This window comes from Hyla sarda, chromosome 8 (genome assembly GCF_029499605.1).
Source record: "Hyla sarda isolate aHylSar1 chromosome 8, aHylSar1.hap1, whole genome shotgun sequence".
Taxonomy (NCBI): Eukaryota; Metazoa; Chordata; class Amphibia; order Anura; family Hylidae; genus Hyla; species Hyla sarda.
This window is the reverse complement of record NC_079196.1, coordinates 217,900,375-217,926,627: the sequence shown is the minus strand read 5'-3', so window position 1 is coordinate 217,926,627 and position 26,253 is coordinate 217,900,375. Positions and strand designations below refer to the sequence as shown.

Here is a 26,253-nt window from a genome sequence, read left to right as displayed (position 1 = left end):
CTCAGGATCAGTACAGGAGAAGTAATGTAATATATGTACACAGTGACCTCACCAGCAGAATAGTAAGTACAGCTCTGGAGTATAATATAGGATATAACTCAGGATCAGTACAGGATAAGTAATGTAATGTATGTACACAGTGATCTCACCAGCAGAATAGTGAGTACAGCTCTGGAGTATAATACAGGATATAACTCAGGATCAGTACAGGATAAGTAATGTAATATATGTACACAGTGACCTCACCAGCAGAATAGTGAGTGCAGCTCTGGAGTATAATACAGGATATAACTCAGGATCAGTACAGGATAAGTAACGTGTTTTAACTTCTTAAATCTAAACTAGAACTATGTACTTAAAGGGACATGCACTTCAATAATCTTTAATCTCAGACCTTCAGCAAGACAGGTGATGACCATTTGCCGCCTGTCTATGAGCGAGTGTGTGTGTGTGATGACCGCCACATCCCATGTCCGGCCTAATGACAATCCGCTAATAACACCACTAGATGTTGTGATCGATGATGATTTTGCATTTGTAATATCATTAATATTGATGTGATGATTTTGCTCTGATAATTGATGACTATTGATTTGACGCCTTCTTGTTTATATTAGTCCATTACACTCATTTTCCAGCCTTGTTCTATTTCCAGGTCTTATTGCTGTCCACCTCCTCCTCCTGCTGATGGCCATCTTTTCTGAGCCCCGCTTCGCTGCCATCTCGTCTTAGTGTTCCGAATTTATGAGACAAGAGATGTGACTATTTTCTGTCTCCTAGGAAAAACAAACCAGTCTGTTTTTTCCCTCCCCCACCCCCTTCCCCTCCGAAAAATCTACTGTCTCTTCTACTGACTCACTCTAATTTGTTTTAACTTCTTTGGCTGCTTGGGACGGCCGGTGCTGAGTTACTGGAGTTAAAAAAGACAGAAATAAAAGTGCCTTTTGTTGTTATGTTGCCATTGAGAATAATGTCGGGGGGGGGGGGGGGGTGGTAATGAAAAGGCGTCTTGTTCAATGCACGGTGCAAGCAGAGTGTGTTCCATAACTCACAGCAAGCAGATCTCTTGGCTCCGGCCTTTCGGACCTACCCTGGTCATTTTAGGACCTGCCCTGGTATTTTTTGGGCACGCTGTCCATATCCAACTGGCAAACCCGACTTTTTATATCTCTCATGGACTTAAAGGGGTATTCCAGTTTTATACATTTTAAAGGAGATATCCAGTGGTGAAAAACTTATCCCTTATCCTAAGCATAGGGGATAAGTTTTAGATCGCGGGGGTCTGACCCCCGGGCCCCCCCACAATCTCCTGTACGGGGCCATGGCAGCCCACGGGAAGGGGGTGTGGTGACCACTGCACAAAGCGGTGGCTGACACGCCTCCTCAATACAACTCTATGGCAGAGCCAGAGCTCTGCCTTCAGCAATCTCCGCTCTTCCACAGAGTTGTATTTCAGGGGCGTTTCGGCCGCCGGTGGTCGACACCCGCTATCTAGCCAGCGAGCCGGGGCCCCGTATAGGAGATCGCAGGGGGGCCCCAGCAGTCGGACCCCCTGCGATCTGAAACGTATCCCCTATCCTTAGGATAGGGGATACATTTTTCACCACTGGACTAGCCCTTTAAGATGTCTGATCGCAGGGGTCCCGCCTCTGGGAACACCCTCCGGCATTCTGTGACCGGCACTGCCTCCGAGACGTGACCTCACGCCACGCCCCCTCCATTCATGTCTATAGGAGGGGGCGTGACGGCAGTCACGCCCCCTCCCATAGACATGAATGGAGGGGGCGTGGCGTGATGTCACAAGGGGTCTCGTCTCAGAGGCAGCGCCTGGCACAGACATCTTATCCCCTATAAGTGATTTCAAAGTCCCCAAAAAAGTCAGTGTATGATAGGGTAAAGCAAGTGTTTCCCAACCAGTGTGCCTCTTGCTGTTGCAAAGCTACAACTCTTAGCGGCTGTCTGGGCATGCTGGGAGTTGTAGTTTTGCAACAGCTGCAATCAAACTGGTTGGAAAACAATGCTTTAAAGCCTCCTAGAACCTATCCGGGCAACCTGAGAACTTTAAAGGGGAACTCCACCCCTAGACCTCTTATCCCCTATTCAAAGGATAGGGGATAAGATGTCAGATCGCGGGGATCCCGCCGCTGGGGACCCCCCGCAATATAGCATGCGGCACCCACCTGTTTCTGCTCCGTAAGCGCTGGAGGGTCTGGGTCCCGACCACGGGAACGGAAGTTCGTGACGTCACGACTCCGCCCCCGTGTGACGTCACGCCCCGTCCCCTCAATGCAAGTCTATGGGTGGGGGCGCGTGACAGCCGCCACGCCCCCTCCGATAGACTTGCATTCAGGGTGCGGGGTGTGACGTCATGAGGGGGCCGGGCTATGACGTCACGAGCGGCCGGTTCCAGCGTTCGGAACAGTTTGTTCCAAACACTCAACAGTGGAGTACTCCTTTAATAAAAATAAGACGTCCCCTGAAAATAAGCCATAGTGAGTCTTCTTTATGAATAATAAATATAAGGCAGTGTCTTATTTTCGGGGAACCCTGGTGTCCTGGGAATTGTAGTCGCTCAGGAGCCACAGGTTGGAGACTGTGACTGTGCAGTAGAGTTGGCATTAGACACGAGATTTCCTTCAGCTGCTCCGGACTATGTTGACATTTCCAGCCAACAATATGGAGATAGGGGCTCAGATAAACTGAAGCTTTAATCACTTTTCACTTGGTTCTCTTCCTCTCTGCATAGAACGGACTGTAGAACAAGTATGTAAATGGAGGGGCCGGCGGTGACATCCCGTAGTTGTCGACAGAACAACTGTTCAGCCCTCCGTAGTGTTACCACTGTGGATTGTCCTCGGGAATAATCGTTAGATAACTTGATATCCATGAAGGCTATTACTACATGACGCCAAGACTCTAGCCCTCTTCTTCCTGTTGTAGGACCCAAGCCATTCTATAGTCCTTATTGACGGGCCACTCTATAATTGCTGGTCATTTTGGAGCCTCTAGCTAAATTGCTCAAATGTTGGGCCCCAATGCAAAAACTGTTACATGGCCCCCAGGTATAATGCTCCATTTATAGCACTGGTCGATGTAATGGACCTACACCACACACTCTGCACCCCCTATAGGTACGACCCTGCATAAGAGCAAAGTCGACGTCTGTCTCTTTGGGTGTGTCAATTCTTCCTAGATGATTGCAGAAAGAAAAAGCTGCTGCGGTGGCGCTGCCCAGGTGGATACCAAGAAGATTGGACTCGGATGGTGTGGTGAAACATGTATTTTTATGTGCTTTGCACGACCGATTCATGTATGAATAAAAATACATGTTTCACCACACCATCCGAGTCCAATCTTCTTGGTATCCGCCTGGGCAGCGCCACCGCAGCGGCTTTTTCTTTCTCCAATCTTCTGGACCTCCACCGACTCCCGAAAAAGAGCCCGGTTTTCTCTGCAGGCTGCAGCCGAGGATTTCTCCAAACCACCCCCCCGCCACTCAGGGGTTCAATGCACAAAACCAAGCGTCACTTAAGGTGAGCAATATTTCAGGGCATTCGGGACATTTAGCCCACGGAATTACACGAGGCGCCATTTTCTATTTTTTGTTTTGTTCCCACTATCTCGTCCAATTCCTCCTAGATGGATGACGGTGGGAGGTGGCGGGATCTGGCATGTTGAATTTCATCGTGCCTAATCTCTCATATTTGAATATCTAAAAAACACAAAAATAGCAGTGTACCCTTAGTGTAGAGTGTATCTAGAGGTGAAGAAAACACCTTAAAGGGAACCAATCATCAGATTTTACCCTATATAACGCTTGGCAAAGCGTTATATAGGGTAAAATTGTTGTCCTCACCATCCCCGGGGACGCTCCTGCCCCCAGGGATGGTGAAGATATGAAGTTATAAACTAGTCGCCGCCGTAAGTAGTCACCTGGGCGGGGAGCTCTTCTCATATACTTCCGTTCTTCGGCAGGGAGCGACGCCCCCTCCACTTGATTGATGGGCGGCGTCATCGCTCTGCTCCGTCTGTTCAGTGAGCGGAACAATGACGCGGCCCATCAATCAAACGGAGGGGGCGTCGCTTCCAGCCGAAGAACGGGAGTAGGTGAGAAGAGCTCCCCGCCCAGGTGACTACTTACGGCGGCGACTAGTTTATAACTTCATATCTTCACCATCCCTGGGGGCAGGAGCGTCCCCCGGGGATGGTGAGGACAACAATTTTACCCTATATAACGCTTTACCAAGCATTATATAGGGTAAAATCTGATGATTGGTTCCCTTTAAAGAACATGTAAAATCTCTCCATGTTAGGTCAGCTGCCTTCCTGTCCTCCCAAACCTCACAGTTGCAGGACGGTATCCAAAAGAATCAATGGGGTAACACACCCTAAATGAGAACCAAACAGGACTAAAGGTGCTTCTTCCAAATTAGGATAAATTATTCCTTGTTCCACAGTAAACACTTTTCGAACCCTTACTGGGCTCTTCTTCAGGTAGTGATCCAATTACAATTAGAGCCCATTACGGGTCCAAAGCATGTTTAAGAATATTTATCCTAGATGTAGGGCAGAGGGAGCAGATTTTGTCTACATTATTTGGTCATGCTCAGAGATTAATATATTTAGGCAGGAAATATTGGGTGAAATTAATAAGATTGCAGGTGGACAATGAGTTTTCACCCCTTCAGGTGCTATTGGGTATTCAAGAAGGGAGTCTGGAACAAGGAACTCTCTTAAAGGGGTACTCCACTGGAAAAAAACATTTTTTTTTACATCAACTGGTGCCAGAAAGTTAAACAGATTTGTAAATTACTTCTATTAAAAAATCTTAATCCTTTCAGTACTTATCAGCTGCTGTTTGATCCACAGGAAGTTCTTTTCTTTTTGAATTTCCTTTCTGTCTGACCACAGTGCTCTCTACTGACACCTCTGTCCAAGTCAGGAACTGTCCAGAGCAGGATAGGCTTCCTATGGGGGTACTCTGGACAGTTCCTAAAATAGACAGAGGTGTCAGCAGAGAGCACTGTGGTCAGACAGAAAGAAAAAAAAAAAAAAAAGAACTTCCTCTGTAGTATTAAGCAGCTGATAAGTACTGGAAGGATTTAGATTTTTTAATTGAAGTAATTTACAAATCTGTTTAACTTTCTGGCACCAGTTTATTTAAAAAAATATGTTTTCCAGTGGAGCACCCCTTTAAGAAAACTTTTTTTTATCAACTGGTGCCAGAAAGTTACAGATTTGTAAACCACTTCTATTAAAAAACCTTAATCCTTCCAGTACTTTTTAGGGGCTGTATACTAAAGAGAAATCCAAAAAAGAAATGCATTTCCTCTGATGTCATCATCACCACAGTGCTCTCTGCTGACCTCTGCTGTCCATTTTAGGAACTGTCCAGAGCTGGAGAAAATCCCCATAGCAAACATATGCTGCTCTGGACAGTTCCTAAAATGGACAGCAGAGGTCAGCAGAGAGCACTGTGGTCATGACATCAGAGGAAATGCATTTCTTTTTTTGATTTCTCTTTAGTATACAGCCCCTAAAAAGTACTGGAAGGATTAAGATTTTTTAATAGAAGTGATTTACAAATCTGTTTAACTTTCTGGCACCAGTTGATTTAAAGAAAAAAAGAAAAAAAAAAAAGGTTTCCACGGGAGTACCCCTTTAAGGTTAAATAAGATCTGGAATGGGTGGAAGAGAGAGTAAAGAGAGAAATAAATAAATATGAATCCTGAAATGCTGAAATAAAATAATCTATTTTTATAATTTAATTGAATTAATTTATTTTTATTTTATTTTTTTTCTCTCCCCTCGGGTTTCGGCCATTTCTATTGTGAAGGAAGGGTGGTAAAAGTGGGATGATTACTGTAATTTATAAGAAATTTGTGGGATTTTTTTTTATGTATGTACGAACAATGGAAAATAATAGTTTTTTTAAAAAAAGGAAGAATATTTATCCTAATCTGGGAAAGTACATTAGAAAGATTTTTTTTTATTTATCATAAGGAGTGCAATAGCAAAAATTAGTTTTAATGACAGTGCCCATTTAAAGGGGTTATCCAGGAAAAAAACTTTTTTATATATATCAACTGGCTCCAGAAAGTTAAACAGATTTATAAATTACTTCTATTAAAAAATCGTAATCCTTTCAGTACTTATAAGCTTCTGAAGTTAAGGTTGTTCTTTTCTGTCTAAGTGCTCTCTGATGACACCTGTCTCGGGAACCGCCCAGTTTAGAAGAGGTTTGCTATGGGGATTTGCATCTAAACTGGGCGGTTCCCGAGACACGTGTCATCAGAGAGCACTTAGACAGAAAAGAACAACCTTAACTTCAGAAGCTCATAAGTACTGAAAGGATTAAGATTTTTTAATAGAAGTAATTTACAAATCTGTTTAACTTTCTGGAGCCAGTTGATATATATAAAAAAAAGTTTTTTCCTGGATAACCCCTTTAACTGCTCGACCCCTTTGTTTGTAAGCTGTCTGGCAGCAGCTTACTTCTTCTCTGTCTGATGAGAACACATGAATGTTCAGCCAAAAAGAACGGTCATGTGCATTGGGGGAACGGTAGAGATAAGTCTCGGCTAAACAAATGTTTGGCAGAATGGTAACTTTAGTGTTTGCCCATTTTTAGCCGATAATGTTATCATTCCAGGTTTTTCCCTTTTTTTTTTTTTTTTTTAAATGTTTAAAAAAAAAATTTTTTTAACCCTTTTTATGTAAATAATGACATCTAGTTTGCTGTGAGCTATGGAACATGTGTTGATGCACCCGTCTGTATTATGGTTTCTCATTACTTGTTGTGTGAAAATAAATTCAGAAGGAAAAGACAAAAGTGCTCCGCTATGTAACCCATAACCTGAATGGGGTCATTTCACAAAATCTGGACCCTAGAAAGATTTAAAATATTTTTATGTTCTTCTTGGTGGGGAGTTAGATGCACTATATAAGTCCGGACTGTTTAGTATTTCTGTTCGGTATATCCCTAAAAAGCTGTGGTCTCCAAAGTGTGGACCTCCAGCTGTTGCAAAACTACAACTCCCAGCATGACCGGACAGCCAACGGCTGTCCGGTCATGCTGGGAGTTGTAGTTTTGCAACAGCTGGAGTTCCACAGTTTGGAGACCACTGCCATGGAGATAAATAGTAAAAGCCCTGGTTAAAGTAGTTATGCAGTTTAAAGGGGTACTCCGGTGGAAAACTTTTTTCTTTTTAAATGAACTGGTGCCAGAAAGTTAAACAGATTCGTAAGTTACTTCTATTAAAAAAATCTTTACCCTTCCAGTACTTTTTAGCAGCTGTATACTACAGAGGAAATTCTTTTCTTTTTGAAATTCTTTTCTTTTTGAATTTCTTTTTTGTCTTGTCCACAGTGCTCTCTGCTGACACCTCTGTCCGTGTCCGGAACTGTCCAGAGCAGCATAGGTTTGCTATGGGGATTTTCTCCTGCTCTGAACAGTTCCTGATACGGGCATCAGGTGTCAGCAGAGAGCACTGTGGACAAGACAAAAAAAAAGAAATTCAAAAAGAATAGAATTTCCTCTGTAGCTTATAGCTGCTAATAAGTACTGGAAGGGTAAAGATTTTTTTAATAGAAGTCATTTACAAATCTGCTTAACTTTCTGGCACCAGTTGATTAAAAAAAAATATATATGTTTTCCACCGAATTGTATCCCCTATCTACAGGATCCGCGATCTCCCACCCGGTGCACCGACACGAAGCTGCTACACAGTAGTAACCACAATGCAGATTTGCCTATGTTAGAAAAGGAGTTGCCCTCCACCTGTTGTTACTTATCTGCTTTCTCTACACAGGTGGCAGTAGCATTCTATCATGTGACAGCTAAACTTTTTTAGGGCCCACTCACACTCCCGAACTGAGAAAATTCTGCTGCAGCAGCCTCCCATTGTTTCCCAGACTCGGGAATGCATTGCCGTCAATAGAGACAGAACATGCCTAAGCAGTCGTAGCGCTGATTGGTCTCAGACGGCGTCTGCTGCGCACGAAAATGCCGGCCGGAATTTTTTGGGAGCGTAGAATATTCCGTAGAAATTCCTGTGCTGCAGAGTCCCATTGCTGTCAATGGGATTCCGCTGCACAGTGCACACTACAAATTTCAGCGCCTGAAAGAATGGACTTTTTTATTCTTTCTGCTGAATTTTAGCAGAACACGTTGCTGTCTATAGGGACAGCAATATCCGTGCGGTCAGGGGATAACTATAGAGGTAGCAGTCTCCCTGGTGCCTAAGGGGGCCCCCAAAGCACATCTGCCTCATAAGCGAGCAGTACAAAAATTGGCATATTGGGCCCTGTAGCAGATTTTTCATCAGGGCCCCGAAGCTACAAGCTACGCCTCTGCGTGCGGTCCTAGTGCCGACTGCTTCAATCGCCACCAGTTGCCCTTGTAATCCGTAATATTGTACCTAGCCTTATAAAGTGTCATGGCGGAAGAGTTGTCCCCTGTAAATTTCAGGAAATAATTTGTTCTTGGGGGTGGCGCTGCCATCTTGCAGTCATGGGGAGGGCGGGGGGCGGGTTTGATATGCCATCCAGGTGGCCTTGCTTCATTTAAGCAGAATCCCATTAAATTAAAATCCCAGCTCCCTCCATGATGTTCACCCGCTCCGGTGTTGTGCGACAGCCCCGCTCTGTGTTTCGTACAGCACAACGCTCTCTCCCGCAGGGGAGACATTTTTTTTACCAATTGCTTAACAAGTGGCTCCGGAGTCCAGGAGTTAGAGGAGGATTTAAAGGCTCATAACTGTGCGAGATCAAAACCGTTTGCAGGCAAGAGACAGACGCTTCATTAAAAGAACCTTGTGATCTGGTTTCTGCCAACAACCTCTGGCCCCAGGAGCGCGAGCGACAGCCGATCACAACACGACCGCGGCACCTTCACCTAAGGACTTGGCACCGAGCGACTCAAGTCACACGTCTCTTTATGAACGTTTCCAATTTAAAAGTCCTAATTTGGGGGCTAATTAAACCCAAGGGATCCAAGTCCCTCAAAGGTTTTCTCTTCCTTTTGAAGTCTCCGTAAAATCCTTAATGAAAAACACCCAGTGACCCGCCGAAACCTCGGATCACAATGTGGGAAATCGCAGCGCTGCACTTTTGTCTTTTCATCTGCAAAGGGAGGTACAGACCAGTGTTACATACTTTGATGTCCCTCACGCCATCTGGACACGTGGTGGAGGCGGCCATTTTTTTTGTGGGTGGAGCCAGTAAGTGGCAACATTGAAATGGCATACCTTTTCTCTTCTGTCAGGTTTTCTTAAAGGGGTACTCTGGAGTAAACTTAATGTTTTCAAATCAACTGGTGCCATAAAATCAGACAGATTTGTAAATTACTTCTGTCTAAAAATCTTAATCCTTCCAGTACTTATCAGCTGCTGTATGCTCCAGAGGAAGTTGTGTAGTTCTTTCCAGTCTGACCATAGTGCTCTCTGCTGACACCTCTGTCCATGTCAGAAACTGTCCAAACTGTGGAGAGGTTTGCTATGAGGATTTCATCCTACTCTGGACCGTCCCTGACACAGAGGTGTCTGCAGAGAGCCCTGTGGTCAGACTGGAAAGAACTACACAACTTCCTGTGGAGTATACAGCAGCTGATGGAGATTTGCGCCTCCCCTGGACAGTTCCTGACACAGACAGAGGTGTCAGCAGAAAGCACTGTGGTCAGACTGGAAAGAACTACACAACTTCCTGTGGAGTATACAGCAGCTGATGGAGATTTGCGCCTCCCCTGGACAGTTCCTGACACAGACAGAGGTGTCAGCAGAATGCACTGTGGTCAGACTGGAAAGAACTACACAACTTCCTGCGGAGTATACAGCAGCTGATGGAGATTTGCGCCTCCCCTGGACAGTTCCTGACACAGACAGAGGTGTCAGCAGAAAGCACTGTGGTCAGACTGGAAAGAACTACACAACTTCCTGTGGAGTATACAGCAGATGATGGAGAATTGCGCCTCCCCTGGACAGTTCCTGACACAGACAGAGGTGTCAGCAGAAAGCACTGTGGTCAGACTGGAAAGAACTACACAACTTCCTGTGGAGTATACAGCAGCTGATGGAGATTTGCGCCTCCCCTGGACAGTTCCTGACACAGACAGAGGTGTCAGCAGAATGCACTGTGGTCAGACTGGAAAGAACTACACAACTTCCTGCGGAGTATACAGCAGCTGATGGAGATTTGCGCCTCCCCTGGACAGTTCCTGACACAGACAGAGGTGTCAGCAGAGAGCCCTGTGGTCAGACTGGAAAGAACTACGCAACTTCCTCTGGAGCATACAGCAGCTAATAAGTACTGGAAGTGTTAAGATTTTCAAATAGAAGCAATTTACAGATCTGTATAACTTCCTGCGATCCGGTTGATCTGAAAAGCTTTATCTTCCTCCCGAGTACCCCTTTATAATTACATTTGCTTCCAAGTTATCTGTCTCTGGCAAAGCCCATTCAGACCTGGTTACCTTGCTTTGCATTGTGGGAGCTGTAATGGCAGCCATTGTGGCTTGTTGCTTTCTAGAGACAGAACAAATGGCGAAAGTGATTAAAAAAACAAAATTTAAAAAAAAAATGTTTTAGTGAAGCCAACAAGATGGCCGCCTCCATGGTGTAAGTTGCCTTTTTTTTTTTTTTTTTATTAAATGTTTTTAATCTGTGCCGAATTACAGATCTGTGTATAATGTATGATGAGTTTTTAAACATCTTTAAAGTAAATCTTAGGGTGCCAATGGTGGAAGGATAAATACTAATATGGTGGATGCGTAAATGTTTGTAAACGCGATCAACGCCACGATATATATATATATGCTTATTACGTTTTAACCATGTGAACTCTGTCTTGTGCAGTAAATGATAGAAGACGTATGAGGATGTATAGATGGTCTGTTTGGCTTTACAGCCATGTTGGATTTACAGGTTGCCCCCTGATAGGCCAGTGATCTCTAACCTGTGGCTGTCCGGCTGTTGCAAAACTACAACTCCAAGCATGCCCTGACAGCCGAAGGCTGTCAGGGCATGCTTGGAGTTGTAGTTTTGCAACAGCCGGCCAGCTTTAGATCTCTGGTCTATACCAAGACGAGATATCTGGGATCGGTCTCTTGGCGTTTCTTAGGCTGGGTTCACACTACGTTTTCTCCCATACGGGAGCGCATACGGCAGGGGGGAGCTAAAAGCTCGCGCTCCCGTATGTCACCGTATGCGCTCCCGTATGTCATTCATTTCAATGAGCCGGCCGGAGTGAAACGTTCGGTCCGGTCGGCTCATTTTTGCGCCGTATGCGCTTTTACAACCGGACCTAAAATTGTGGTCAACCACGGTTTTAGGTCCGGTTGTAAAAGCGCATACGGCGCAAAAATGAGCCGACCGGACCGAACGTTTCACTCCGGTCGGCTCATTGAAATGAATGACATACGGGAGCGCATACGGTGACATACGGGAGCGCGAGCTTTTAGCTCCCCCCTGCCGTATGCGCTCCCGTATGGGGGAAAACGTAGTGTGAACCCAGCCTTACATTTCCAGTGCGATTTCTTCTATATTCTAGTCTATCAGCGCATACGTTTTTTTTTTACTCATATATCTATGTTGATTTCTTAGAACCTCTCTCTTTTTTTTTCCCCTCCTCTTCCTTGTCTCTCCCAGGCGTTCTCTGGTCATTGAGAAGTTTGAAGCCTTGGATATCGAGAAGGCAGAACACATGGAGACCAGCTGTTCCACCGCCCCAAGCAGCAGCAGCGAGGCCCGGCAGGGCCGCAGTGAGAAGCGCACCTTCCCGAGGAAAAGGGTAAGAATCATTGCTTCTGGTTTAAATGCGTTATATTGGTAAAGTAACACAAAACCTACTTTGGGGGTTGGATTAAATGGGGGATCTTTAGTCAGGGCTTTACCCTGAGGGGATTTATTTCCCCAAGTAGGTTTTGTGTTACTAAAATTGGCCCAGAGACCCCTAGGGGATTTATCTTGTGGCATATATTGGTAAAGTCTCACCCCAAAGGGATTTACTAGGTATAAAGTATTTTTATTTTATTTTTTTCTTTAAATCTGATCCGGGAGGGGGTAAGTAAGAGAAAAAAATAATAATAATAAAAAATTATTAAATAATAATAATAAAAAAATAAATAAATAAATAAAACTACATTACCTTCCTCTCTCCTGCTGCCACTGGTATTATGGTGCTCCGGTCCCTGCTGCCAAGCGCCTCCGTGGACAACATGATGTAAAACCTTGGTTCAGCCAATAAGTGGCTGAGACAGTTAAAGGGGTACTCTGCTGCTCAGCGTTTGGAACAAACTGTTCCGAACGCTGGAGCCGGGAGCTTGTCACGTCATAGCCCCGCCCCCTCATGACATCACGTCCGCCCCCTCAATGCAAGTCTATGGGAGGGGGCGTGAAAGCTGTCACGCCCCCTCCCATAGACTTGCATTGAGGGGGCAGGGCGTGATGTCATGAGGGGGCGGAGCTATGGTGTCACGAGCTCCCGACTCCAGCATTCGGAACAGTTTGTTCCAAACGCTGAGCAGCGGAGTACCACTTTTAATATCTGTAGCTGCTGATGTGATCCCGGAAGTGCCAGACATGGTGGAGCAGAGCTCCGTTGTACCAGAGGCATCAATATGTCCGGACAAACTCTTTAAAGAGTAGCTGTGGTAATAAACAAGATACAGGTAAAGGAGGGGCTGACCACAAGCCTGTTTATAGTATAGTGATCGCTCCCCCCGTTCCAGAGATAGAGCCTTTGTTAGCCCATTTGACGGTCTCGCTTCTCCCATCAGATGGGCGGCAATGGCATATGGTGTGTGGTGTGTATGCAGTGTACCAGGACGGTGGGCATGAATACTTAAGAGTAGTGCAGTTAAAAATAACTTATCCCTATCCATAGGATAGAGGATAAGTTATAGATCGTGAGTGGTTCAAGTGCTGGGACACCCCTGCCATCTCATGAAAGGACCCTGGCAGTCTGCTGACCCCCGCAGGAAACCGCCGTCTACACAACCCCTCATTGTATGTCTATGGTTAACATTAGAGATGAGCGAACTTACAGTAAATTCGATTGGTCACGAACTTCTCGGCTCGGCAGTTGATGACTTTTCCTGCATAAATTAGTTCAGCTTTCCGGTGCTCCCGTGGGCTGGGAAAGGTGGATACAGTCCTAGGAGACTCTTTCCTAGGACTGTATCCACCTTTTCCAGACCACGGGAGCACCTGAAGGCTGAACTAATTTACGCAGGATAAGTCATCAACTGCCGAGCCGAGAAGTGCGTGACGAATCCAATTTACTGTAAGTTCGCTCATCTCTAGTTAACATGTAATGGGGCGTTTCGGCCGTGGCTCCGTGTGAGTGTTGGCACACCATCTTCTAGCAGACTGCTGGGACCCCGTTCAGGAGATCGCCGGGGGTTCCAACGCTCGGATCCACTATAATCTATAACTTATCCATTATACTTTGGATAGGGGATGAGTTATTTTTCACTGCAGAACTCCTTTAATAACTGGGGCATGTATCATGTATTCAGCTCTGGCTAGCGCAAAGTGAGTAGGAGGTGTGTGTGCGCCAGACGGAGCTTCATACACCCCCTGGTCTAGTACAGCACAAACACGTCACACACTGTTTAAAGGGGTACTCCCGTGGAAATCTTTTTTCTTTTTTTTTCTTTTTTTTTTTTAAAAGTGCTAGAAAGTTAAACAGATTTGTAAATTATTCTATTAAAAAATATTAATCCTTCCAGTACTTATTAGCTGCTGAATACTACAGAGGATTTTTGAAACACAGAGCTGTCTGCTGACATCACGAGCACAGTGCTCTCTGCTGACATCTCTGTCCATTTTAAGAACTGTCCAGAGTAGGAGAAAATCCCCATAGAAAACATATGCTGCTCTGGACAGTTCCTAAAATGGACAGAGATGTCAGCAGAGAGCATTGTGCTCGTGATGTAAGCAGTGAGCTCTGTGTTCCAAAAAGAAAACCATTTCCTCTGTAGTATTCAGCAGCTAATAAGTACAAGAAGGATTAAGATTTTTTAATAGAAGTAATTTAAAAATCTGTTTAACTTTCGGGCACCAGTTGATTTAAAAAAAAAAAAAAAGTTTTCCACGGGAGTACCCCTTTAATGCCATCCCTGTCCATCTGACGAAGCAGCTACACCTTCACATGGGTTAACGAGCCCTATAACTTCAGAACAGGGGGGAGGGGATGCCCTATCCTTTTGACAACCTATTTTATTTTACGAGCTGATTTTCGGCCGCAATTGCTGCAACAAATAGTTAAATAATGTGGCCTGTTATCAGTGTGGAAAATAATAGAGTGGGGCATAAAAGTATTTAGTCAGCCACCAATTGTTACAAGTTCTCCCACTTATAAAGATGAGAGAGGCTGTAATGATCATCATAGGTTATAACCTCAACTATGAGAGACAGAATGAGAAAAAAATCTATAAAATCACATTGTTTGATTTTTTAAAGAATTTATTTGCAAATTATGGTGGAAAATAAGTATTTTGTCAATAACAAAAGTTCATCTCAATACTTTGTTATATCCCCTTTGTTTGAGGTCAAACGTTTTCTGTAAGTCTTCACAAGGTTGTCACACACTGTTGCTGGTATTGTGGCCCATTCCTCCATGCAGATCTTCCCTTGAGCAGCGATGTTTTGGGGCTGTCGCTGGGCAACACAGACTTTCAACTCCCTCCAAAAGGTTTTTTATGGGGTTGAGATCTGGAGACTGGCTAGGTCACTCCAGGACCTTGAAATGCTTCTTACAAAGCCCCTCCTTCCTTGCCCCAGCGGTGTGTTTGGGATCATTGTCATGCTGAAAGACCCAGCCATGTTTCATCTTCAATGCCCTTGCTGATGGAAGGAGGTTTTCACTCAAAATCTCATGATAAATGGCCCCATTCATTCTTTCCTTTACATGGATCAGTCGTCCTGGTCCCTTTGCAGAAAAACTGCCCCAAAGCATGTATTTCCACTCCCATGCTTCACAGTAGGTATGGTGTTCTTTGGATGCAACTCAGCATTCTTTTCTCCTCCAAACACAACAAGTTGACTTTTTGCCAAAAAGTTCTACTTTGGTTTCATCTGACCATATGACATTCTCCCAATCCTTTTCTGGATCATCCAAATGCTCTCTAGCAAACTTCAGACGGGCCCAGACATGTACTGGCTTAAGCAGGGGGACACGTCTGGCACTGCATGATTTGAGTCCCTGGTGGCGTAGTGTGTTACTGATGGTAGCCTTTGTTACTTTGGTCCCAGCTCTCTACAGGTCATTCACTAGCCCCCCAACCACCCCCCCCCCCCCCCCGTGTGCTACTGGGATTTTTGCTCACCGTTCTTGTGATCATTTTGACACTACGGGGTGAGATCTTGCGTGGCGTCCCAGATCGAGGGAAATTATCAGTGGTCTTGTATGTCTTCCATTTTTTTATAATTTCTCCCACAGTTGATTTCTTCACACCAAGCTGCTTTCCTATTGCAGATTCAGTCTTCCCAGCCTGGGGCAGGTCTACAATTTTGTTTCTGGTGTCCTTCAACAGCTCTTTGGTCTTGGCCATAGGGGAGTTTGGAGTGTGACTGAGGTTGTGGACAGGTGTCTTTTATACTGATAAGTTCAAACAGGAGCCATTAATACAGGTAACGAGTGGAGGACAGAGGAGACTCTTAAAGAAGAAGTTACAGGTCTGTGAGAGCCAGAAATCTTGCTTGTTTTAGGGGACCAAATACTTATTTTCCACCATAATTTGCTAATAAATTTTTTTAAACATCAGACAATGTGATTTTATGAATTTTTTTTCTCATTCTGTCTCTCATAGTTGAGGTTATAACCTATGATGAAAATTACAGGTCTCTCTCATCTTTATAAGTGGGAGCACTTGTAACAATTCGTGGCTGACTAAATATGTCACAGATTTTTCTGCTGTGTGAACCCAGCCTTAGCTGCTGATAGGAGTCTCATAGCGGCTTTCTTCCCATTCACAACAATGCTTAGCTGGGGAGATTGGGAGAGGTAGTTTTCAGCCAACTTTAGGTGTACGGTGTTTTGTTTGTACTCTTACGTAAATTCTATTCTTTTTCCATCACTATTGTATAGTAGTGCACACCACAGTTGGTTTAGGTTTGCTGTTCACATATGCAGCTTGTTGGTCGTCCTGTTTCAGCTGTATTCCACCGTCCTTTAATCTAAAGGGTGTTATGTGGCCACATAGTATTTCTCCTTCATTGCGAAAACATCTAATCTCTTTGTATCTCTTACAACAGGACGAGACAGGGGGGGCCTCTATTCCCGATGTCTCGGCTTCCCCAATGTCACCGTACAGAAGGGCAAAATCCCTGGATCGCCGATCCACAGAATCCTCAATGACGGTGAGTGAACCCAGACTGATCCAGAGCAGCGTGACCGGCGTGTCATCTAAACCTCATCATCCGTTTACAAACATCTCTCCCAAGCAGTTCAGGAACATCATCTCATTGTCTCCACTCCTACATAAAGACTGACCACAGCTGTTCTCCATCTGTCGCATGGACTTCTCATGTTGTCATCCGGTGGAGTACATGATAGGGCTCTTTGTTGCACTTTTTTTTTTCTTTATGTAAAATTATCTTAGGCACGTCTAGCTTGTACCATTAAGACCGAGCCTCGCAAATAGCTGGCGTGGCTGCACTCTCGAGGCTCCCATCACGTCGTCTGTGCATTTCAGTCTTGTTGCTATTTAAATATGGAACCTAATTCAGACCCGTATCTTGCTGAGAGGGTTATTGGTTGGTAAAAAGAATCTGTTTTCGATTTGGCAGATTCCCCCCCCCCCCAATCTTATCCTTAATGTATTTTGGTATCCTTGGGAATGGATGGTTATTCTGGGGTCCTGGTCATATGACAGCCTTGCATATATAAGAGGCAGAGGTGATACTTCGACTTCTGTAGTGAGTGGACGGGAATCATGAAACTGGTAGGAAGAGATCAGGTTGGTAGGCTCTGGTATGCTCAGAAGACCTCAGCTTTGGGTCTGTGGCCATAGTGTTGTATCCACCAAATCAGTACAGTACTATAATGAATTCTCCTATCTGTGGGTTATTGAAGACTTTTGGCCTTTTTTAGTAATGGAACATAAAAAGAATTATGAGGAAACTTACACCTGGTATAATCATTTCCATATTGTTTGGGTTTTTTGCAGCCGGACCTTCTGAACTTCAAGAAAGGGTGGTTGACCAAGCAGTATCCAGATGGGCAGGTGAGTTGCTGGTGGTGCTATAATGGATGGGGCAGTGTAACAGGAGAGGGTTGGGGGTCTTTTGGCATGCCATAAAAATGTCATCTGAACATACATGTTATCTCAATGGGAGGGAATGGATAAGTGGCTGCACGACACAGGCAAACTGCCATCACATCCTATGAAAATATACCTCATCCTGATATCTAGCAGAGTTGGATGCTGTAATGGGGGAAAGGTAGTGTCTGTAGTAATCCACATCTTGTCCTAGAGAGGCATCATCAAATAGCCCATAGTATTAAACTGGCCATTTACTTTCAATAGTTGTCGGCCAAAAAGCCAATCCTAACAAACTCCCCATGGGTATGCATGCCTGGTTTGGCTGAGTGTGCATGCATGGTCGGTGGGTGGAGAAAAGGGAGTAAGCGCTGACAGGGATAGGATAGGGGATAAGTGTCTGAATGCGGGGGAGAGGGGTTTGCATCCGGCCTTTGTTGAGGTCTCTGTGGGGTGGACATCCTGTGTTTTGGTCTCTGTCTGTGGGGTGGACAGCCTGTGTTTTGGTCTGTGTGGTGTGGACGCCCTGTGTTTGGGTCTATATGGGGTCGACAGACTGTGTATTGGTTTTTTCTGAGGTAAACTGGCTGTGTTTTGGTCGATCTTGTGTGGTAATGGCTTGTTTGGTCTTTTGTGGGGTGGACGGCCTTTGTTTAGGTCTATGTGGCGTGGACGGGCTGTGTTTAGGTCTATGTGGCATGGACGGCTTGTGTTTAGGTCTATGTGGGGTGGATGTCCTGTGTTTGGGTCTGTATGGGGTTGATGGCCTGTGTTTGGGTCTGTATGGGGTGGACGGCCTGTGTTTGGGTCTGTATGGGGTGGACGGCCTGTGTTTGGGTCTGGTCTGTATGGGGTGGACGGCCTGTGTTTGGGTCTGGTCTGTATGGGGTGGACGGCCTGTGTTTGGGTCTGTATGGGGTGGACGGCCTGTGTTTGGGTCTGTATGGGGTGGACGGCCTGTGTTTGGGTCTGTATGGGGTGGACGGCCTGTGTTTGGGTCTGTATGGGGTGGACGGCCTGTGTTTGGGTCTGTATGGGGTGGACGGCCTGTGTTTGGGTCTGTATGGGGTGGACGGCCTGTGTCTGGGTCTGTATGGGGTGGACGGCCTGTGTTTGGCTCTGTCTGGAGTGAAGGGATTGTGTTTGGCTCAGTCTTGTGTGGTGATGGCGGTACATGCAGACATTCCTCGGCAGGCTCTGCCCATGTGCCGCCCAGGGCTGAGGTTGTGCTTGTTGTGATGCGATGTGGAAGCTATGCGGGCTCTTGTGTTTACAAGCAGAGGCAGTAGGGGAAGTGCACTTACATCATGACCTTATTACAGCTGCCAGCTGGGGCCCCCCTGGGACGCCAGGGTTACTGGGAGATGGGGAGGGATCCGGTTACAGCATTAGTGAGATGGATTTAACATTTGCTGGGAGCACAAACAACGCTCTATTTTGGTGGATAGCCTCCTACCTCCGCTTCCTCTCTTTCATTCTGTCCTTACTGCTTCATTGTCCGTGGACACCATAAAATGAAATCTGGATGTGCACGTCGGTGTGGAGGGGATTCTTTGCATTGTTTAGGGACAGATTAAACAATGGATTCGCACCTTTCTTGGCTCCAATCACCTGTGTCCTTGTCTGACTTTTTTTTCTGAGGGTCGTAAAACCTCCCAAAACTTATTTTTAGAGCTGTATTTGCAAAGTGGTCCATGCGGATGGATAGTCTAGTGCAGTGGTCTCCAAACTGTGAACCTCCAGCTGTCCAACGGCTGTCCGGGCATGCTGGGAGTTGTAGTTTTGCAACAGTTGGAAGTCCGTAGTTTGGAGACCACTGGTCTAGTTTTTTTAAGCACCATATCTCATGCCTACACTAAAATCTGATACTTATTGCTACAAAAATCCCTAAAAAAAAATAACAGGGGTATGGCCATCTTATATGAATGTGTCATTGAAATAACCTATTGTTTAGAATATATTTTTTAAGTATTTTTGGTGATTTCTTAATTTTTTTTTTTTCATTTTTTCAATTCATTATCTATATTTTAAAATAATCCAAAAAATCTTGCAATTTGCACTCTCACCACTAGGGCCTTAAAACTAAGCTGAGGCTTCCTGTTCTGTCTGCGATGATATGGAGGAGGCTGATGGAAAGTAATCTGTACAGTATTACAGTAATAGGTGACAACAGTAGATAGAGAAGACAATAGGAGTTCAGCCTCTCCCTCCTCTGTAGACTGAGGAGCTACAGAGGAGGAGCATGCCCAGACGCTTTACATTCATGTGAATGGGGCAGCTCCTGTTTATTTTAAAGGGGTACTCTGGTGAAAAACTTTTTTCTTTTAAATCAACTGGTGGCAGAAAGTTTAACATATTTGTAAATTGCTTCTATTAAAAAATCTTAATCCTTCCAGTACTTATTAGCTGCTGAATGCTACAGACAAAATTCCTTTCTTTTTGGAACACTGATGACATCAGGAACACAGTGCTCTCTGCTGACATCTCTGTCCATTTTAGCAACCATGCATAGCAGATGTATGCTAAGGGCAGCGTGGTGGCTCAGTGGTTAGCACTGCTGCCTTGCAGTGCTGGGGACTTGGGTTCAAATCCCACTAAGGACAACAATAAATAAAGAGTTATTATTATTATAATAATGTCAGCAGAGAGAACTGTAGTCGTGATGTCATCAGAGAGCATTCCAAAAAGAAAATAATTTCCTCTGTAGTATTCAGCAGCTAATAAGAACAGGAAGGATTAAGATTTTTTAATAGAAGTAATTTACAAATATGTTTAACTTTCTGCCACCAGTTGATTTAAAAGAAATAAGGTTTTCACCGGTGTACCCCTTTAACCTATGTCCATGAGGCTTGCAGTAAAGCATATCTCCTAAATGCTGTTAGGATCCGCTCAGGCAAGATGGCTGCCCCATAATAATGTACAACAAAATAAAATAAAATAAATTACAATTTGAAAAAATAAATAAATAAATATAGGTGAAACATTCACAGAGTTATTCCAGCCCTAAAAGCATATCCTCTATCCACAGGATCAGGGGATAAGTGTCTGATCACAGGGGCATCTGACACAATCCCGACTCTCCGCACTATATGGAGGGGTGCACAACATGCGCTCCATTCATTGTCTTTGGGGTATTGGAGTGTTGCACTCGGGTATCTCTGGTGCACCCGGACACATAAAATGAGCAACTATAATTCTTGCTGAATAATCCCAGTTGTATCCAGTAGTATATACAGTATATCGGCACAACTTGTTTGTGTAGAACAATATTTACCATATACTGTATTCTACATTACCAGCTTCTTGTACAGTCGTCGCAGTGACATCTGCTGGCCCAGGCCGGTAGTGCCCATCCTTTCTCGTCTATTTGAATTTACCCAGTTCTTGCAACCTTGATGGTTTCCAATGAATAAAGTAACAAGAGAAATGTTGTTTTGTAGCCACACCAGATGGTAATCCCGATCGTTCTTCTGACAGCAGTGATTTGCATTCTAACCACATCTTATACCTTTCAGTGGAAGAAGCACTGGTTTGTGCTGACTGACCAGAACCTGAGATATTACAGAGACTCTGTGGCGGAGGAGGTGAGTGATAACCCAGCTGTCTACTCTTAGGACTCTGCCTCTTGTTCAGCCTTTCAATCTCGCCTCTTCATCATTATTGCTCAGGCTGCGGACTTGGATGGAGAAATCGATTTGTCCACCTGTTACGATGTCACAGAGTTCCCAGTGCAGAGAAATTATGGCTTCCAGATTCACGTAAGACACTATTTATTGTTTTTAGTCCACATTTTGTCTTTTGGCTTTGGACACCTTTTAAATGTGTTTTTTGTTATATTATATGACATTTTATGTTTCTATTCTGCAGTCTGCATGTTTTCAGATACAGTTGTGTCTATTCACACATACAGAGTATTCTGGGCAGATTTGATGCGCAGGATTTCAAGCTGTGTTCAGTTTACATTGAAAACTGCAGCAGAAAATCCTGCGCATCAAATCTGCACAGAATACTGTATGTGTAAATAGACCATAAAGGGGTATTCCACTCTTTTATGAAAAATCATATGCTAATGGGGCGGCAGAAAAATGAAAAGAAAAAGTCCAAAAACCTAGCCCCGGTTGCCTGCATCTCCCAATCAGTTTCATCCGGTTCCTTGATCTTCTGTTCTCTTTCTGCCTCCTAGAGGAGTGCTTGGTGCAAGACCTGCTCAGTCAGCCAATCACTGGCCGAGATGGAACATAGCTGTGGCCACTGATTGGATGAGCCGGCAGGTCCTGCACAAAGTGCTTGTCTCAGTAGCAGAAAGAGGACCGAAGATCTGGGGACCAGGGATAGGGAAGTATAATTTTTTCATTACATTTTTTCTCCCACCCCAGACCCATATTATCTATCTAAAATATGTGTGTATGTATATTTGTGCATATGTATGTTCCTGCATAACTTATGAACGTCTTGAGCTATTTCAGTTAAACTTACTACACATTTCTTAAGTGTCAAGTAAAAATATAGTAGAGGTTAGGGGTGTTCCCATATCAAAAATCTTTCCAGCCTGAGAGTAAAACAGCGAAGCAGGGGTAATGAGAGGGGACAGGGTGTTTGGGGGAGAGGAGGCAGAGAAGACATTATTGTGGAAGCAGGGAGAGGGAATGGGAGTTTCAAAAGATTATGAAAGCTTGGTTTCACGCAGCATGTGTGTTACCAAGCTTTCCCAAAGAACCAGCTCCAATTCTCTTTAGCAGATCGGAAAATTTGGTGGCAGACAGTACACAGTGCAGGGCTTCCAGAACTCTCCGAGCATTGTTTTTTTTATATATCTGTCTATCATTGTTGCTTTTCCTCTCCCACAAGGTTTTGTTGGAAATATCGGGCAACACCAGGTACTCATCTAGTTTTTCTTATTTTATAAAACTGTGGAATAACATTTAAGGAGATTGCTTTTTATGAAGGGTTCTCTCCTTTAGTGTATTGTTAAAGTCAGTAACACTAGGCTAAAGTAGGTTATACAAATACATTATTAGTGTTCATTTTTGTGGGTTGTGATACTTCTGTGGTTGCACCTCTGATTACCTCTAGTATTAAGTGCATTAGTTCAAACTGTGAGGTTCAAGTTATGTAGGGTAAAGTATGAAGCATGTTTATCAGTCTGCAGGGATCATGGAGATTATTCCACATCCTGACTCAATTCTTCTATTGGAATTTTGCAAAACATCTCCACCCAATATATAGCTCTACTATTCAACAATAAAAAGTAGGTATAAGATGGTTGATAACAGAAAGTCCTTCTTGATTTTATCCAGACTAAAGAAGGGGAGTTCACTCTGTCTGCAATGACCTCGGGCATACGGCGGAACTGGATACAGACCATCATGAAACATGTGCGACCCAACACTGCCCCTGATGTCACCAGGTGAGGGCCACCAGTACAGCCATGCATCTCTGCTTGATTCCACTCTATTCTTCTAAAGAACAAACCAAATAGGACCTCGGGATCGTCGACTTTCACGCTCCGTTTATATTTCTATATCCCGACTTCTCTCTCTTTCCTTCCTTTTCTCATTTCGCCATCTCTTTAATTTCCATGCAAACCCAAGGAAAAGCTTCTCTCTGAAACTGTCTGTGCTGAAGCCAAGGTTGGAAAGCTGTGTTCTCTCCTGTATAAACGTCTTGTGGTTTGTATTCGTTGTGGTTCACTGCATGCTATGCTTCTCATGTCCCGAGGTTCTCTCCAAGTAGGTTTTTCGAGCCACCTCTGCGCCCAGTGAAGACCGCTCGATTTGGCATCTTTAAGCCTCTGATTTGTTCCCAGTTAGGCTCACGAATATTGAGCCAATAGAATGGCTGCCTCCATTGTGCGTAGAAAATGAATAAAAGGAGATAAAAATTTAATTTGAGTGCTACACAGCAAAATTATGCACAGAAACAGGTGGGCCTGGTCACGCTTGTTGCTTGTATGCAATGTCACACCATCCCGGCATGGCATTAGTGATCTGCCTGCTCTCCCACACTCATGCAGCACAGGTATCGGAGACATAGCTCCTTGTTTCTAGTTGACTTGCCTCTCCTTTTTAGGAATGCATGATGTGCACTTTTATTTTATCCCTGTCATCTTCTTTTTGGCATGGGTAATATGGACAGAGTGCCCCGGAAACACCTACCTAAATGAGCATATAGTCTGGGGGTATAGACATATTTTAACAAAAAAATAAATATACATCAAAAGAAAGTATTCAATGCAAAAAAGTTTTTTTTTTTTAATTAATGTTATTTATTCAAAGTCCTAAATATATATAATTATATATCCCCACAATCATCCTAATATAATAAAATGTTTCTTTAATCGTGAAAATTACGTGTCGCCATAATATGATGCATAAAAAAAGCCCTAAAATAAATAAACTTATGGCTGACAGAATGAGGAGTCAAAATGAATACAATTTGCGCAGACTGTAATCCGTTGGGAAATTTGGTATTAGGTGTACAATTTCCATGCAGTGCCACCACAGGAGAAATCAAACATCATATGGTGTCTATTCACATCAGTCTGTTGCCTATGAAATGCAGGACAGGACGGGTCCTTCAAAGCAAAAGACGCCCTAGGTTGCTGCTTTCTACACTTGCCAAGAGATAAGGATCCTGAACAGACTAGCCCCCTTTATCAAAAATCACAAATAGGATGCGTAAAATGTGTCACAAAACAATCCCTTTAAAGGGGAGATTCTAACCAGTTTCTCCAGATGAGCCTTTGAGTTAATGTATAGAACATAATATGGTGGCATCCTATTGACGAGGGAGACACATGTAGGAAGGGGTACTCTGGAGCAGACTAAGAACCTGGTTCCACAATGTTAACAGGCAAAGATTTTGGAACAATAATTTTAATATCAATAGTTTAACCTACTCTTGTTGGTTGTTTTTGCACCTTTCACACTTAGGTCTTTTCTGTGGAGCCCTATTTTATTCCTCCATATCATTCCCTTCTGCTGTAACTTTTATTTTCTTTTTCCAAAGAAGCTCTCTCCTTCTTCTTAATACTTTGATTTTTCCTCTACCTTCCTTGTATAATATGAATTTATTGCAATGGATATTTTGTAACTTTACAAATGTTCACCGCCTGCTTCCTCCTTACCTGCACTTTTGTATCTGATGAGGTCCTCTACTGAATAAGTTCCTGTTTCCATGAGATGATGCTGGGACTGTCCAAATAACCTCATGTGTTTTTATTTTCTACCTCCAGCTCCTTGCCAGAGGAGAAGAATAAAACAGCATCTTCGTATGTCTCCAGCTCCATTGAAAGTGAAAAGCAGGATTCAGAGCACTCGGATGCAGATGGGGAGCAGAAGAGAAGCCGGGCACGGGAAAGAAGGAGGGAAGGACGTTCCAAAACCTTTGACTGGGCAGAGTTCCGTCCTATTCAACAAGCATTGGCTCAGGAGCGGGCTCAAGCAGCTGAGGTCACAAAGTCAGTTTCTTGCTACGACACCACTGACTCCAAGAACGATCTAGGGGAGCTGGAAAGGGAGCGGACAAGGCGGAGAGAAGAACGCAGGAAAAGGTTTGAGAGCTCTGATTCCGTAGAGGAGTCTACAGGAGAAGAATCCCCTCGTATGGAGGTAGACAGAGGACCAGCATCTTCCGATTCCATTGACATTAGGCCAAATGTTCAAGTGGAAATTGAGCAGCGCTGGCAACAAGTAGAAACCACTCCATTACGGGAAGAAAAGCAAATACCCATAGCTCCACTACCTTTATCCAATGCTTCGCCCAAACACAACGCTGAAGACATCACAGTTATCTTGGAAAAGCAGGTAGAAAGTGAAATTATCATACGATCTGTAACATGAACTGAACTCCCATGGTTCTGCTATGTCTTCTGTGTAGATCTAAAAAATTAATTGGAGTTTTCTCCCTTTTTTTTTTTCCACCAATGGTCCAGCTGGAGCAGCGTCAGAGAGAAGTGTCTGATCTCCTGGCTGAAAACCTAGTACTGCAACAGAGACTAAAAGAAGCCTTGGAGCAACAGCACAGTGCCAGAGATGGATACGTGTTACAGGTACCAATAGTTGCTTCTAAAGTTCTGCTGAACCTGTCCATTGCCACTGTTGAGCACATCTACTGGCAGTGGAGAGGTTTGTTTTTGTAGTATAGGAACATTAGATCTAGCTGTGCATGCTCCTCTCAAACATTCTCCATTGGTCTTCAGCTTGCTTCTTCTCTTTTCCAAGAAATAGAATTGATGAACAGTAAAAAAAAAATTGTATTCTGTACACAACTTTCTTCTATGTTACATATTATGCCATAGACAAGCTGAACTCCATTGCTTCGTAGCAATGTTTCAATTCCTTACCATCTATAAGTAGAGTTAGCACATTTAGAAGAAGCAAAGGATTCACAAACATCTATCCTCTGTTATTTACTGCATTTCGACAACCTCAAACCTAAAAGCATCTCTTGAGTTCATCTTCTATCCACTGCTATATTTAGGGCAGAGGGCTCTTTTCACTAACACATCTTGGTGGCTTGTACTGCATGGTGTCATTTTATAAGCATGGTGTACATCTAATATTTCACTGAGTGTCACATCTGTGGGCTTTTCCTACCAGCGTTAAAAAGGTTCAGGCTAAATTCTCCGACTTCTGGCTGTGCTGCTGTCTGTCCCCGTACCTTATTTATGTACGTCTGCATGTCTCTATAGTAACCTTATATTATGTGCTCACACGCAGCTCTGAAATCTAAGATGTTGCTTTGTTTGTTTTATTACCCTCCTACTTCTGATTAATTTGCTGCTTCTTTATTATGTGTTTAATAAAAATGCTTACAATAAAAAAATCAAACCTTATTTACTGTATCTTATATTTTTTTTGTTCCCTACCTTGCATGCTATAGGACAACATTCATTTCCTGTTTGCGTCATGTGATTTTTGCTAAGAAAAACAATTGTTTTTGTTCTGAAAAACAATATTGATCAATGAGCTGTTCTTCTTTGCCCTGCTACC

General features: G+C 43.9%; 2 protein-coding genes across 9 annotated transcripts in view; both read left to right on the top strand.

Annotated features, from left to right (window-relative positions):
- The window catches only part of LOC130284523 (TRIO and F-actin-binding protein-like), a 10,805-nt gene extending 9,895 nt beyond the window's left edge, over positions 1-910 (top strand). Inside the window, exon 2 of the mRNA XM_056534951.1 lies at positions 656-910. Within this exon, the coding sequence (XP_056390926.1) occupies positions 656-704 (49 nt within the window). The 3' untranslated portion in view covers positions 705-910. The remainder of the gene's footprint in view (positions 1-655) is intronic.
- LOC130284520 (myosin phosphatase Rho-interacting protein-like) overlaps positions 1-26,253 on the top strand; it is a 144,383-nt gene that overhangs the window by 94,704 nt on the left and 23,426 nt on the right. For 5 of the 8 annotated variants that reach the window (XM_056534940.1, XM_056534942.1, XM_056534944.1 and 2 more), the window contains exons 8-16: positions 11,643-11,784; positions 16,254-16,358; positions 17,168-17,224; positions 20,776-20,844; positions 20,929-21,018; positions 22,558-22,667; positions 22,852-22,890; positions 24,495-25,065; positions 25,194-25,310. In XM_056534940.1, coding sequence (XP_056390915.1) covers positions 11,643-11,784; positions 16,254-16,358; positions 17,168-17,224; positions 20,776-20,844; positions 20,929-21,018; positions 22,558-22,667; positions 22,852-22,890; positions 24,495-25,065; positions 25,194-25,310 — 1,300 coding nt within the window. The remainder of the gene's footprint in view (positions 1-11,642; positions 11,785-16,253; positions 16,359-17,167; positions 17,225-20,775; positions 20,845-20,928; positions 21,019-22,557; positions 22,668-22,851; positions 22,891-24,494; positions 25,066-25,193; positions 25,311-26,253) is intronic. The other 3 variants (XM_056534941.1, XM_056534947.1, XM_056534948.1) reach the window with 1 other exon arrangement.